Source organism: Lates calcarifer, linkage group LG6 (assembly GCF_001640805.2).
Source record: "Lates calcarifer isolate ASB-BC8 linkage group LG6, TLL_Latcal_v3, whole genome shotgun sequence".
NCBI lineage: Eukaryota > Metazoa > Chordata > Actinopteri > Centropomidae > Lates > Lates calcarifer.
Window position 1 is genome coordinate 11,986,765 of NC_066838.1, and position 12,995 is coordinate 11,999,759.

At 40.6% G+C, this 12,995-nt stretch overlaps 2 protein-coding genes across 2 annotated transcripts; one reads left to right on the forward strand and one right to left on the reverse strand.

Annotated features, from left to right (window-relative positions):
- The first annotated feature begins 103 nt into the window (after positions 1–103).
- eps8l3b (EPS8-like 3b) lies at positions 104–9,010 on the forward strand. The gene is made up of 20 exons (XM_018665957.2): positions 104–412; positions 1,315–1,426; positions 1,718–1,833; positions 1,937–2,001; positions 2,095–2,253; positions 3,093–3,242; positions 3,405–3,490; positions 3,598–3,728; positions 3,886–4,013; positions 4,193–4,328; positions 4,464–4,540; positions 4,692–4,766; positions 4,860–5,005; positions 6,238–6,454; positions 7,226–7,254; positions 7,365–7,458; positions 7,800–7,916; positions 7,999–8,087; positions 8,203–8,335; positions 8,417–9,010. Exons 2-20 carry the CDS (start codon positions 1,389–1,391, stop codon positions 8,456–8,458), a joined length of 2,028 nt encoding a protein of 675 aa, XP_018521473.1. The 5' UTR covers positions 104–412; positions 1,315–1,388; the 3' UTR covers positions 8,459–9,010.
- On the reverse strand, positions 8,912–12,609 carry LOC108876447 (glutathione S-transferase Mu 3). The gene is made up of 8 exons (XM_018665962.2): positions 12,442–12,609; positions 11,212–11,287; positions 11,031–11,095; positions 10,841–10,922; positions 10,086–10,183; positions 9,890–9,985; positions 9,547–9,657; positions 8,912–9,289 (listed from the first exon to the last, which is right to left on the reverse strand). Exons 1-8 carry the CDS (start codon positions 12,475–12,477, stop codon positions 9,194–9,196), a joined length of 660 nt encoding a protein of 219 aa, XP_018521478.1. The 5' UTR covers positions 12,478–12,609; the 3' UTR covers positions 8,912–9,193.
- Positions 12,610–12,995: the final 386 nt, after the last annotated feature.

The window sequence follows — 12,995 nt, forward strand, 5'->3', positions numbered from 1 at the left end:
TTGACCTTTGTCTATGTACCCTCTTAGTGATGTCAGGCATATGGAACATGAATCCTGTCTCCCTTTTATAGCCATGATAGATTACACTTATGGAGCCTTGCAGACCTTTGATCACTCTGAAAGAGATGTTGCAAAACATTTCTAAACCTTGGACTCATAATGAGGCACAGATTTGCTGCCTCCCATCATACTTCAAACACTTACCCTCTCATGACAGATCAGGCCAACCCTCTTGGTCCGTCACTCCTATCAGATCGTTGTACTTTGAACCTGGTTCCTTCAAGCAGGAAGTCAAGGAAATTTTCTCAGCAGGGTGTAACGCAGAATAAGTGGTTTTTGCTAAGAGAGGTGTTGCCAGAAAATCTTTTTGAAAGAAGGAAAGATGACACAGAAACAGAGCTGACGCTGACAGGTAATTGGATAAATAATTTATATAAAAGTGATGTGATGAGAGGTTACAATTAAATAGGTTTAATTAATCTTGACACGTGGCGATGTTTAGAAATGGAAGTGTGTTTGCTCTTTCACAAAGTGAGTTGTTAACAGGAAAGCATGGCTCATATCCTACATTCAATTTAGAAGAAATGTGGCAGTTTGACATAAACAATGTATTTTGCTACATTTTGCCAATTTGAATCTTAAGCTATTTATAAATGAAGACAGAGGCTAACGAGCAAAAATACCCTCTGTACTGATCTACCACTTATGCTGATCTAAGTCCAGTCTGGGATAGATTAATAACCACTGAAAGTTAATTTAAACCTCGGCTTTATAACAGTTCTTGTAGTTAACTGGACATTTCCCTGTTCATGTTTTATTGCCTCTGTTTGCATTTTAATTCAGTTTCAAAGCAAAACTGTCAAACACTTGCTGCATAACAGCCACTGTAGTCACAAGTATCAGTCACTAGATGATGAAAATGTAACAGTAGGTAACTGTCAGTAATGTCTGTTCAGTTGCATTATCTAGCTGAGGCTTGCTAACATTAACTGCCTGAGAACACTGGTCGCACCAGACCAAGTAAAACCTGTAGCAGTAAAATCCTTGAGTTAGCTGAATACAGAGAGGGTGAGTGTTATTACTTGTAAAATAAAGTTTTAATTTGTGAAAGGAAGAATGTGTTATTTCATCTTTCAAAAGTGACACAGTCTTGTTTTAGGCTGTCAGAATCTGTAAATATCAAAACTGGCTGAACAAATCCTTTGTGTGTTGTATGAATGGAGTATCTCAGCAACCATCAGTCCTGGTTTCATATAAAACAGAGCAATTCATCTTGTGCCACACTCACAGGTTGAGATACATTTTTTCTGACAGATTGGAGCAGCTTCCAGGGGATCACTATCTGAAGTTTTAACTCCTCTGAAAAAGACAGACCTCACCGTTTGAAGATGTATGGAAACCCCGGCCCCTTCTCCTACTCCCCAGGGTCAGTAAAGCTTTGTTTTCACTTTCAGGTGCACGTCACTGCATTCATTTAACGATAAAGCAATTCGAGCTCTAAATTGAAATCTTTACAAGGCCCCATAGCCCTGTTCACACCCTTTCGTGATAAAACACTGCCGTGTTGTGGTAACTGTGCATCTCATTTGAGCTGAATTATCTTCAGATTGCTGTGCTGATGACGATGATGTTTTTGACATGTGAGGTGCCCAGGCAGATAGCAACCCATGAATGTGCTCCACTCCTCCTGTTTGATAAGTTACATTTTGATCTTCAGGGGTTTCACACCAGAGGACTTCCCTCAGCAGAGGCGAACTTTCCAACAAGACGACATCAGGGGCTCTCCACTGCAGAGAAACAACATGTCCAGACCCAGTGGAAGAGCCATATACAGTATGTAAAGACATACAAGAATAACAACACAAACATTTGTTTGTGCTTTGTGACCAAAAATTGCATTTGACATTATTTTAAAGGAAACTTTTCTTTACATCAGTGCAGAGAAAAGAGTACTCTGAGACGCTGAACAGACAAGCTGACAACTTTCACGTCAGAGTGGAGGTAAATGAGAAAGCTGCACCAGCATGGACACATACAAATAACAACACAACCTTTAGCTCTCCCCGCTCATAACCCTCAACACTGTCTCCACAGCATCTGTTCACCTGTGAGCTGAACGGCCAGGACATGAAAACAGTGGACGACTGTGTGGCCAAGCTCAAGAGGCTGGATACCAAAGGTCGCCTGTGGCCTCAGGACATGATCATAGAGGTTCAGGGAGGATATCTGCTGCTCAATGACATTGAGACCAAGGTTGGTAGTAATGATTGATCTCTGAGGCCATGTTGTTCATACAGAGTCTTAACAGGTACTCTACACTGCAAAGCCCACAGAAATGGACACCTTAACAGTTGATCCAAAATTATGTAACTGCTACAAAACTGTCAACATTACCATGCAGCTGTAACAGCTTCCACTCTTGTGTGAGAGCTTTCCTCGGCTGCAGGGATTTGTTCCAATGCAGTCACAAAAGCATTAATGAAGTCGGGCACCATTGTTGTGCAATAAGACCTTGCTGGTTCTAGTTCATCCCAGAGGTGTTTGAGGGGTTGAGGTCAGGGCTCTGTCAAGTTCTTCCACATCAAACTGGGAAAACAATTTTCTCATGGGCCTTGCTCTGAGGGCTACACCTTTGTTGAAACAGCAAACTGTTTTAGACACAAAGCTGGAGGCATGCTATTACCAAAAATAACCTTTTAATTAATTAAGAATTAATGAAGAAAAACAGCCCCAGGATTATGCATAATTACAGAGGCACAACAGTTCTAACTATGATTTAACATAAGCTAAAATGACTGAGTGTGTTCTGCTCAGATGTCATGTCTGTTGATGAACAGTGAGTCCTGATCTTTCTTTTTTTTGTTTGTTTGTTTTTTTCTTCTGCACTTGTATTGTCGTATTCATTTTTGTTTTATTCAGTATGGATTAAATCTATTGAGCAGGCATTTGATCTCAGTTTCATGACGCTCCTTGCCTCAATTTTTTTCTGTATGTTAATACTTTCCACATTGATTCTTAATTATCTGTGTTCTCACATTCACCTTCATCAATCTGAGGTCCCAATCTTTATCCTTTCCTTTCTAAATTTAAAGACAGAGCTGGAGTCGCTGCCTTTGAGTGCCATCACGCAAACCAGTGCTGTATTGGACAGCTGTGCCTACAACTCTCTGCTGACAATAACTGTGCAGGAACGCAGCAAGCGAGTCCCTCAGGTCTACATGTTTCAGTGCGAGGATACCGGGGTGAGTCACATGAACCACCAGTGAACTTAACTTTGGCCTCCAGAAAAGGGAGGATGTGTTAGTCATGTTGAAGAGTGTAACTGCTGAGATCATAGACAGTACTTCTCTGGAGCTATTATCAGTATTTCATAACTGCGTGGATAATCAGGTCTGTCTTACCAGGCGGAGCTCATCAAGAGTGATCTGGATAAAGTAGTCCAAACAGCAGGTGGTGATGTGGAACCTAACAGAAACCAGTTTGACATCAGGTACAGCGTCTCATCACAAGAGTCTGAACAAAGAGAAAATCACTTTTATGAGAAAGCAGAGAAATGAACACTCAAATTCATTAACAGTCATCTGTTGGTGTTTTCAGGAGTGATCTTGAAAATATCATCGGGCAACATGCTTCAAGTTTCCGGCAACCTGGGCCTCGTGCTGTGCTGAGGGAGATGACCCCACCACCACCCGAGTACCCGCCCCCACAGTGGGGCAACAGAGAACCAGGTACAATGAAAGCAACTGAAAAACATCTTTACTCATAGAGAGAGAGAGAGAGACTGCCCTCAACTGTTTGTCCAGTATGTTTAACATATGTTTAACACAGCTGAAGTGCAGTCGCATCAGTATTAACCTACAAACTCTTTTCTTTATTTCCAATCAGAGATTATGCCTTCAATGCAGGGCTACACCCCACAAGAAGAAATGATGTACCAACCACCTGAACTACAGAATGAATTACAGAATGTCCCAGAGATCAATCTTGAGCAAGCAAACGCAGAGAGGAACACGGTCAGTGCTGCCGTAACTGTTTACATAAGTTGCAAATAAATTATCTCCAATACCGACTAATCACCTTTTTATCTCAAGGAAAACATATTCTGTTGCTTCTTGTTGCATGTGCTAGTTTTGAGAAAGGTCCTGAATGCTGCTGAAAATGTTTTATTTCTTGCTTTTATTCCTCTCCACAGGACATTTTAAACCATGTTATAGGTGATCTGGAGATTTTCATGGAAAAACTGTCTGCTGCAGTAAATGCACCTTCACTGCAAGAAGACATGGGCAAGAAGAAAAATGCGTTTAAGAAGAAAAAAACAAAGAAAAATGGTAATATCCTTTTCCAAGTTTATCTCCCCACTTGCACGTGTAATTAAGGAAGTGATTAGTGGAGAGAAAACTCCTGAAGGTTGTATATTTACAGTCCACAGTACTGTATTTATCATGATTGTATCTCTCCTGCAGCACCAGTTATCAATCTGCCACCATGGGAGGAATATGTCTCCTGTCTTCAAAAAATCAAATATGGATTCAATCTCCTGGTAAACTGTTTGGCAGATGTTTATATGTCTCCACAGATAACATGCTGTCCATAATGGTTTTGGGAAGAATTTAGATGATGCCCTAATGTGTTGACTGGAATGTGTGATTGCAACACAAAGCGGTGGACTGAAATGCTCTCTTATATAACAGGGCCAGTTGGATGGGACACTGACCAACCCCAGTGCTCCTGACTTTGTCCACATCTTCTTCAGTAATTTAGAATTGGTGAGCTCTGTCAGCCTTAAGTTTATTTTCAGCTGAGTGAACTCAATGCTGCTGTTATTTGTGACAGTAAATGCTTCCTCCAATTTTCAACAGATGGTGCCTCAGTATCCTACAGACCTGCCTCCTACTGTTGTCTCTCCCCTGCTGACAGATGTGGCCGTGCAGCTGCTCAGTCAGGTCGTCAGCCCACAGGAGGAAAACCTGTGGAGGTTTCTGGGAGACGCCTGGAACGTCCCCAGGTAGGGCGGCAGTCCTCACACACTTATGCAATTCTGTTAATGCAGGTTGTTACCTGCCCATATTCAACCGTCTGTATGTAAGTGCACCTATACCTGCCCTGCCACACCCTGACTGAGAGCACAGTGAGTCTGTGTTAATATTGGTCAGAGTTACTGCTGCATTCATGTTCTATGGAAAAATGGTAAACAGGAGTGTTTGATTTGAAACTATAGCTAATTTCAGTTCTAGTAATTGTTTCATTGCTATGAGAGGTCAAGGTTCAGCATTAGGAAATACTAATTAATTATTAACTAACAAACACTTTATTGATTTGGTGTTTATCCTCCTGCTGTAGGACACTTGCTTTGACTTTTTAAATCTATAGTTCTTCAGGAAGACCAAACCAAGGGTTTGTTTTAACACCTACTTTGTGGGAAAGAAAAAGGAAAATCTGGACCAAAATCAATTTATTAACATTTTACTGATATTTTTAACTGTGGCTTTAATGGAAAGTGAGAAATTCATTTATTAATGTACTACCAACATTTATAGCTGCATTATAGAAATTATAAACATCAGTCAAAGGGGTTTTTCACTACCTGGCAACCCAAACAACCCAAATGTTGTTATTAAGTTGGTATGGTCTTCTAAGTGATCTATAGGTGATCTATACAGAGTTATTAAATGCTAACTCACTGACAGTTAGATGGGAAGCCTGTTAATTAAATACGAAACCACAACCCTGCCTCTGTGCCAATAAAAAATAAAACAAAGCACCTGCCATTAAGATATCACAGCAGAGACCCCAGGAAGTGATTTTCTTTAGCTTTGGACAGAGCCGGACTGGCTGTTTCCTCTGTCTCCAGTCCTTTTTGCTAAGCTAAGCTAACCAGCTGTAGGCCATAGCTTCGTATTTATCACACGGACATAAGCGGCACTGATATTCTTATCTAACTATTGGCAGGAAAGCAAATCTGCATATTTCCCAAAATGTCTAACTATTCCTCTAAGTTCACCTTGTAAAGGGTGATGCACCAGAAAGACTACAAAAACATTTTGTAGTCACACGCCTAAAACTGCATGTCAACACCCACACTTCTGTTTTGACCTGATGCATAATTAACAGATCAAGAGACACCAGGAAATGCATCATGAAGGCAGCTTATTTTGATGGTTATTCTTACATCAGGCATTAGGTCAGTTTACCTTTAGCTAGTTCCCTTTTGTTAATGTCAATTCTGTCACCTCACAGGTCTAGATGGCCACAAAATGAAATCCTACCTTACATCCCTGAGTTCTACGATGGCTGGCAGCCGCCTGCCCCACCATGCATACCCTCCCCAGTCCCTTTTCAGAATGGTCCAATGAGCAGGAGCAACAGCCAGCGCTTCCCAAATGGCCGACCCAATGGCCACATAGATGAAAGCCAGAGCTACTCACCTAGAGCAAGGCTATGGCAGCCTGAAGAGGTAGAACCACACACACGCACATTCACTCGCCTCTCAGGGTTTTCACACGGTTCAAGTCCAGTTAAATAGTTTTTAAGACCAAAAAGAGCAAAGTATGACAGTATGACAGAAACCAGATGGGATAAGGCCTAGAACTGATACATGCCCATTAGGAGATGATGAGCTTCCTAGCTACTGCCAACAGTGGTGACATGCTTCCTACATTTCTGATGGTGGAGACTGAAACTCTCTTTCTAATGTATTTTAATGCCTTTTTTGAGGAAACACATTTCAGTGCTTATTATGACTTCACCTAAAGTTACCCTGATTTTGTGTGGTTTTTATTTCCATCCAGTTTTATGGCCGTTATCTCAACAGGTTTAGTATCAATATGCTTGGTGCTTTGTTGTGCACCAGTAGGGACTGTAGCTACCTGTCGTAACTGCACATCCAGTTGTTACTAAATTAGTTTTCCCATAGATTACAGTGCTAGTGATTAAACCTTGTTTTCAGCTCCTCAGTATCCATTGTTCAGAGGCTGAGTGCTTGATGAAGTACATTGTCACCCTGCTTGAGAAGCTGGGAGTGGCTGAAATTATATGATCACCAACACTGAAAAGAAAATGATTGCCTGGTGGCTATCATAATTATAATCACTGCTACCATCTGACAATCAGTGCCTATAATATACAAGATTCCAAAGCAACAAAAAAAGACCAACATCTCAAGCAAAGCCATTATCACAGCTATATTCGTTCAGTTTCATCATGGTGTATTTTATGTCCTTTACAGCCCTCTGGTTCACTACCACCACCAACACGGTAAGTATTATTACACTACAGTAAATCTAGCTTTATGATCACATCTGTGGTCAGCGTATTCAGTGGGCTTTACTCTGGTCACATGGAGGGTGTGTCTGCTGTCGTTTCAGCCCCAGCGAGCCACCCCTGTACATGCGGGTCATTTACAACTTCATGGCCAGAAACAACCAAGAGCTGAGTATTATGAAGGGTGAAGTGGTTCAGGTGAGATGAAAAATTACAATAACCTTCCCACCTAGAAATAAAAGTATCATTCTTGTCATACAAAAGTGCCAAGATTGCTTGTAGCTGTAGATAAATCATAGTAATATCATAGTGAATAAAGAAATAAGCAGGTTGTAAAACATTTCCAATGCACACTGGAAATGCAGCAAGTCTTCACATACTGTGTTAATAAAGTAGACTACTCTGAATAGAGCCTTGTTTCTATTTAAATATTCACAAATCTGTTGGTATGTTTACCTCAGTCACAATTATAGCTGTTGTTATTGTCTCTGTTGTCACTCTGGCACTTGAGATGTTTGGGTTCTGTGGTCTTTTTACAGGTGATTCAGAAATCCAAGCAGTGGTGGCTTGTTCGTAACACCCGTGATGAGGAGGGAAGCGTTCCTCAGAATGTTCTGGAGCCAATAAAAAGCGACGGGCACATGGAAGATCTACCGGTGAGCTAAGTGACAGGTAGTTCTGCTGAGTGAACCCACTCCACAGATTTCACAGATGATGTTTTGTTCCCTTTGCACACAGCGGGACACTCGAGGCCCGGTGACTCTGGACATGTCCTCCTCACCTGCAGAGGTGAGAGCATGGCTGCAGCACAAAGGTTTCTCCAAAATGTGAGTGACATGATCCACAGAGGGACTGGGAATTTTAAGACGTCTGTACTGTAAATAAGGTTTGTTTTGCATGTTAAAGTGTAATATTCTGTGTTTTATACCATCACATGAACAGCACGGTGACCAGCCTTGGGGTGCTGAGCGGTAGTCTGCTTCTGGGGATGACCAAGGATGAGATAAGGACTGTGTGTCCAGAGGAAGGAAGCAAAGTCTTCTTCCAGCTTCAGGGCGTTAAGGCAGCCATTGCGGTAAGTGGTGTTTAATATGAAATGCACAAACACTCACATCGCACTGCAACACATCAGTAACATTTCACCCTGTTCCTACAGCTCGCCAATGAACCGTCAGGCATGTACAACAGCCGCTACTAGCAACCTACTTCACCGCTTCTTCTCTCCTGAATTTTAATCCACAGATCAACATCTGGAATTAATGTGGTCAAGATTCATCCTTTTATTTCTTGATAATTTTGCATGGATGGCTACTTTAAGCATGAATGAAACAGTATCAAATACTAATTTCAGTCATGAAACTTTAAACCATGTATCGTGGCATTTATGAGCAACAATTAATTAACTGTAATCTGTTTTACTTCTTGTCATTTCTAGTAAAGTGTGTATAGTTTTCCTGATGATAAAATAAAATGTATGTAGACATATAAGATGATTACACTATTATTGCTATTACTCTCTTAATAACATCTAAAATACATCATTGACTCTTCTGCTGCATTAACTTATACCCATATTTTATTTTAATTAATGTTTCTTAAGATGTAATTTATTGTACAGGAAGTGATGATGAAATTCAAACTTAACAAAAGAGACAATGCAAGATTTATTTTAATTTGTCAAAAAACATGTTTCAAATGTAACAAAGAAATTGAGTGCTTCAAGTCAAATTAAAGTTTCTACTTATCTTCATATCAGTACAAACTTGGTTTTCTTTTTTTTACAAAACTCTGATTCATGTAAAATATCTGGGCGTGAACGTGATTGAAGGTCATGAAACCGATACAAATAGTTAACGGCTTATAAAGAGACAAATAGTACTGACTCACTTTTCTCTTACTGAGTCAGCTGCACTTGTGGACATTGTTATTTTCATTATTCTTTCTTGTTTCCCCATTTGGCCATCTTGTTGTTAACAGGAGTCTTCATGAATCTGGCTGACTTCATGTATGCAGCAATCTTGTCCAGAGCCTGTGATGATATGACAATATGCTAAGTCATTCAGAAAAATACTTTAAGATGCATTGCACTATGAACATGGTGAGGCTGGTGCATAAGTAACTCCACATTTACAGTTTACCTGGAGACATCATACTGAGTCTGTCACAACACAGAGGATGAAAAGAGGTGTTTGAGTGCAGGGCTTTGTATTTCCTGACTGCAAGTTCCAGTGGTAAGTGTAGGATGTGCTGTTTGCATCTGACAGATTATCAGTTAAGAGCTCTCACCTCAAAACGGTCTAAAAGATCTTTGAGGTTCTTGAAGTCATCCAGGCACGTAGGATGAAACATCCTGTGCTGATCCAACAGCTCGTACATAATGAAGTCCACAAAAGTGATCTGTTGTAAAGAAAAGTTATATTAACTAAACATGGCAAAAGCAAGATAAAGGCTCAAACTAGGCTTTAAAGCTGCACTAATCAGTAGTTTTAGATGTGCAGTCAAATGGCAACATGTAATATGAAAATGTGATAGTGAGAAACCCACAGAGAATTATCACCTAACTGCCATTCTTAATATAAATTGACTGGGTCTAACATATGAACCTGCCCATTTTTGACAGGTGAAATACCTTGTCACCAGCAAACCACTTTCTGTCTCCCAAGAAATTTGAGAACTGCTTCAGGACACATGGCAGCGTCTCAAGGTACCCTGGCTTCAACTTGTCCTAAAATCAATAAGGTGATGTAGGCATAAATTGAGATTCAAAAGGTGTAAAAGGACATATTCTGTGTCGTATATTACTTAACTTTTAAAGAAGTACTCACAAAGTCGGTGTAGCACAGCCTCACAAAGCCGTTTCTGAAGTCCATCGCCTGGTTCTCTAAAATGTCCACGCGGACCTTCTCATCCTCAGTCTCTCCACCTGTTGTCAGAGCAGATTTTAAGGAGATACTCAGGGAATGAAGACTGAGGTGCTGCACCTGAACCCTGGAATTTATGTGTATTTGTCGTTCCCTCTTTTAAAGGGAGATAATTAAGGTTAAAGATATAATATGCCAGATTTTCCTATTAAACAATGTATGGCCAGTTTTTCCTTTTTATTTTGCTGTGTTCAGGATGTTTCTGGGCTGCAACCACAGGGTGCGAGGGACTCTATACAAACGTAGTGATCAGGTTACATCACTGTCTCCATCATTCTACTGTTGGTGTCAGAGCTGCTGGTCTGTGTCTGTTTGACTGAGGGCCGGGCTTAGCTTGGGCTGCATTCATTGAAAATGTGGGCATGTTTATTTGTTTGGAATATAACCAATTTAAACAATCAGAAAATATTGTTTTATTTCTCTGTTTCACTGCTTTGTGCTCCCTAATGCGGCTCCCTCCCTCTTTCTCACTTCCTGAACCAAGAAGGGGGGGCCAATTTTGAATGGTGTCCCTGCAAATCTAGCTTTCAGAAGTGATGTTGACATGAAGCCAAAGTGGCTATCTTAGTTTAAAATGTTGACAGTGAATGAATAAAAATGGACATGAAATTAAAAAATGTCTCTTTTGTACAAAATATTCATAAACACACAATACTTACACAAATTGTGTTTACGAGCAATGTATCTCATGATAGCATTGCTCTGCACTATCTTCCTGTCTCCATCCAACAAGTAGGGAAGCTATGGTGAAAGGTTAACCACAATACGATGATTAGCTGACCTCCCTGCTTTACAAATTCATCAATATTCACAAGTTGAACAATCTTTCGAAGGATGAAAGTCACTTACGTTGGGAAAGTCCATTCCAAGTTTGTTCTTTTCATCGAACCAGCAGCTCTTGTCATAGTTTGGAGCTGTGTGTGACAGGAACATGTTACATGAGTAAGTGGGTAAACCGTATGGACACTTGCATCCTTTCTTTGGTTAAAAATAGACAGCTGTTTGTCTGTTAGTTGAACGGGTAACTTACCTTCACCACAGACATAAAACTTGTCCTCGTACTTGGTGTCAGTGTACTCCAGCAGCAGGCGGATAGGCTGGGCGAGCTGCATAAGTGTCAGAGACAGGAGAGAGGTTGGTGGCTTTTCAGGTTTTATATCCACACATCTGAGCTCTGAGTTTTACACACAGATAAGGGCAGATAATATGCAATCATCCAATTAAATTATCAATTAAATTTCCAGGTAACGAAAACTGTCATTGCATCTCATTTCATCCTCATGATGACCTTGAATATGTAGTAGTTTGATGTTTCAGGGGTAGAGTTATGTAAGGTTAAATTATTAGTTATGCGTTATACAATTATTAATTGATTACCAGATTAGAGAATCCATCTATTAGTAGAACATTAACAAGTGACTATTACTGTTAATTGACACTAGATTTGGACATTGTGCTTTATCCTCAACTGATTTTAACCAATAACTGTACTGTTTGCGTTTTGTGCCATCAGCAGCCACACAAATACAAGTGATTTATCAGATAAAAATACACATCTTTGCAGATTTGTCTAAGAATTCTCAATATCTGAAAGCAGGTATTGATACTTGCAGTCGTACCTCGACGCTTGTGGTTAACCATTTAGAAAACCGTGACCTTTCACCGCTTAAACAGCAACTGAATTGGATGTATGACTGCACAGTTACATGCACCGACAGTTTTAGCAACTCTGCTTGGATCGCCGGTTTTCTGCCATTTGACAGAGTTAGCTGCTTCGCTTGTAAGCATTTTTAGTAGTCAGTTTTGATAAGCTGTTTCTCACCCAACTAATTTAACAGCTCTGGTACGGCTCACCCAGAGAGAGCAGCTTAAACTGTCTGAAATGCACGATACAAAATCGGACAGGCTAGCTAACATCTGCGCTAACGTTCGTTAACGTACGGTCCATTTGATTCTACTGTTGACGCGATATCTAATGTCACTGATAACAAAATAACGTCTGAGGCACGTACAACCGCCCTATTTCTATGTTACCTAACGTTTTGCAGAGCGACGCTCGGACACCTCATCTTATTAACACACTAACGTTATGCAGCAAAACTTAAAAAGTGCGACAGAGGATAAAACAGTTTGAAGGGCGGTGAGGCGGTCGGTTAAACGGGGGTCTGCTGGATGTACAGCAGCGGCGGTTGTTAACAGACAAGGCGCTGCAAACAACAGGAGCTAACCATTTTCAAATAATGGAAACGGCTGAACTCACCCCGCGAATATCCCAGTAAGCCAGTTTCATTGTCATTTTGACGCTCTTTCAGAGAACAAGTGAGGCTGAGTGTGACTTAGTCAAGACGAGCAAGCAAAAGGTGGTCCGACTTAAATCAGCAGCCTGTGTGGGGACAGGCGGAGGAAGTGGGCGGGGTGAGGGTGAGACGGGGACGGAACCTTTATGTCAAATATGGCAGGCAGGTATGCTTCCTATAGCCACCTCACAAAAGAAATATTGGTGATTAACAGCGTGTTATATGCCTATGTTATTCAAAGTCATGATGAGACTGCAAGTCTAGACCTTTCCATGACACAGACAAACCTCAATGAAAGTCAACTACACTATAATAACTTTACTCTCAGAATTCATACAGAGATTAATGAATAAACCTTTTACATAAGCTATGGGTTGCATACAGAAGGGTTTGGGAGGATTTTGTGCTGTTACATAACCCCACATAAAAACTAATAAAAATAAAAACTAAAGTTCATTTTGACTTCAGAAAGGGTAAAACATTATTAACTCAAGGTACACTTACTAGCTTTTCGTGG

What these genes read in the sequence shown, in the direction of transcription:
- eps8l3b (XM_018665957.2), top strand. Translation starts at nt 1,389, where the DNA reads ATGTATGGAAACCCCGGCCCCTTCTCCTACTCCCCAGG. An exon ending in ACTTTCACGTCAGAGTGGAG is followed by an intron (nt 2,002 to 2,094) that starts GTAAATGAGAAA and finishes CTGTCTCCACAG; the next exon opens with CATCTGTTCACCTGTGAGCT. An exon ending in GAAAAAAACAAAGAAAAATG is followed by an intron (nt 4,329 to 4,463) that starts GTAATATCCTTT and finishes TCTCTCCTGCAG; the next exon opens with CACCAGTTATCAATCTGCCA.
- LOC108876447 (XM_018665962.2), bottom strand. Translation starts at nt 12,477, where the DNA reads ATGACAATGAAACTGGCTTACTGGGATATTCGCGGG. An exon ending in GGCTGTGCTACACCGACTTT is followed by an intron (nt 9,986 to 10,085) that starts GTGAGTACTTCT and finishes TATTGATTTTAG; the next exon opens with GACAAGTTGAAGCCAGGGTA. An exon ending in AGTGGTTTGCTGGTGACAAG is followed by an intron (nt 9,658 to 9,889) that starts GTATTTCACCTG and finishes TCTTTACAACAG; the next exon opens with ATCACTTTTGTGGACTTCAT.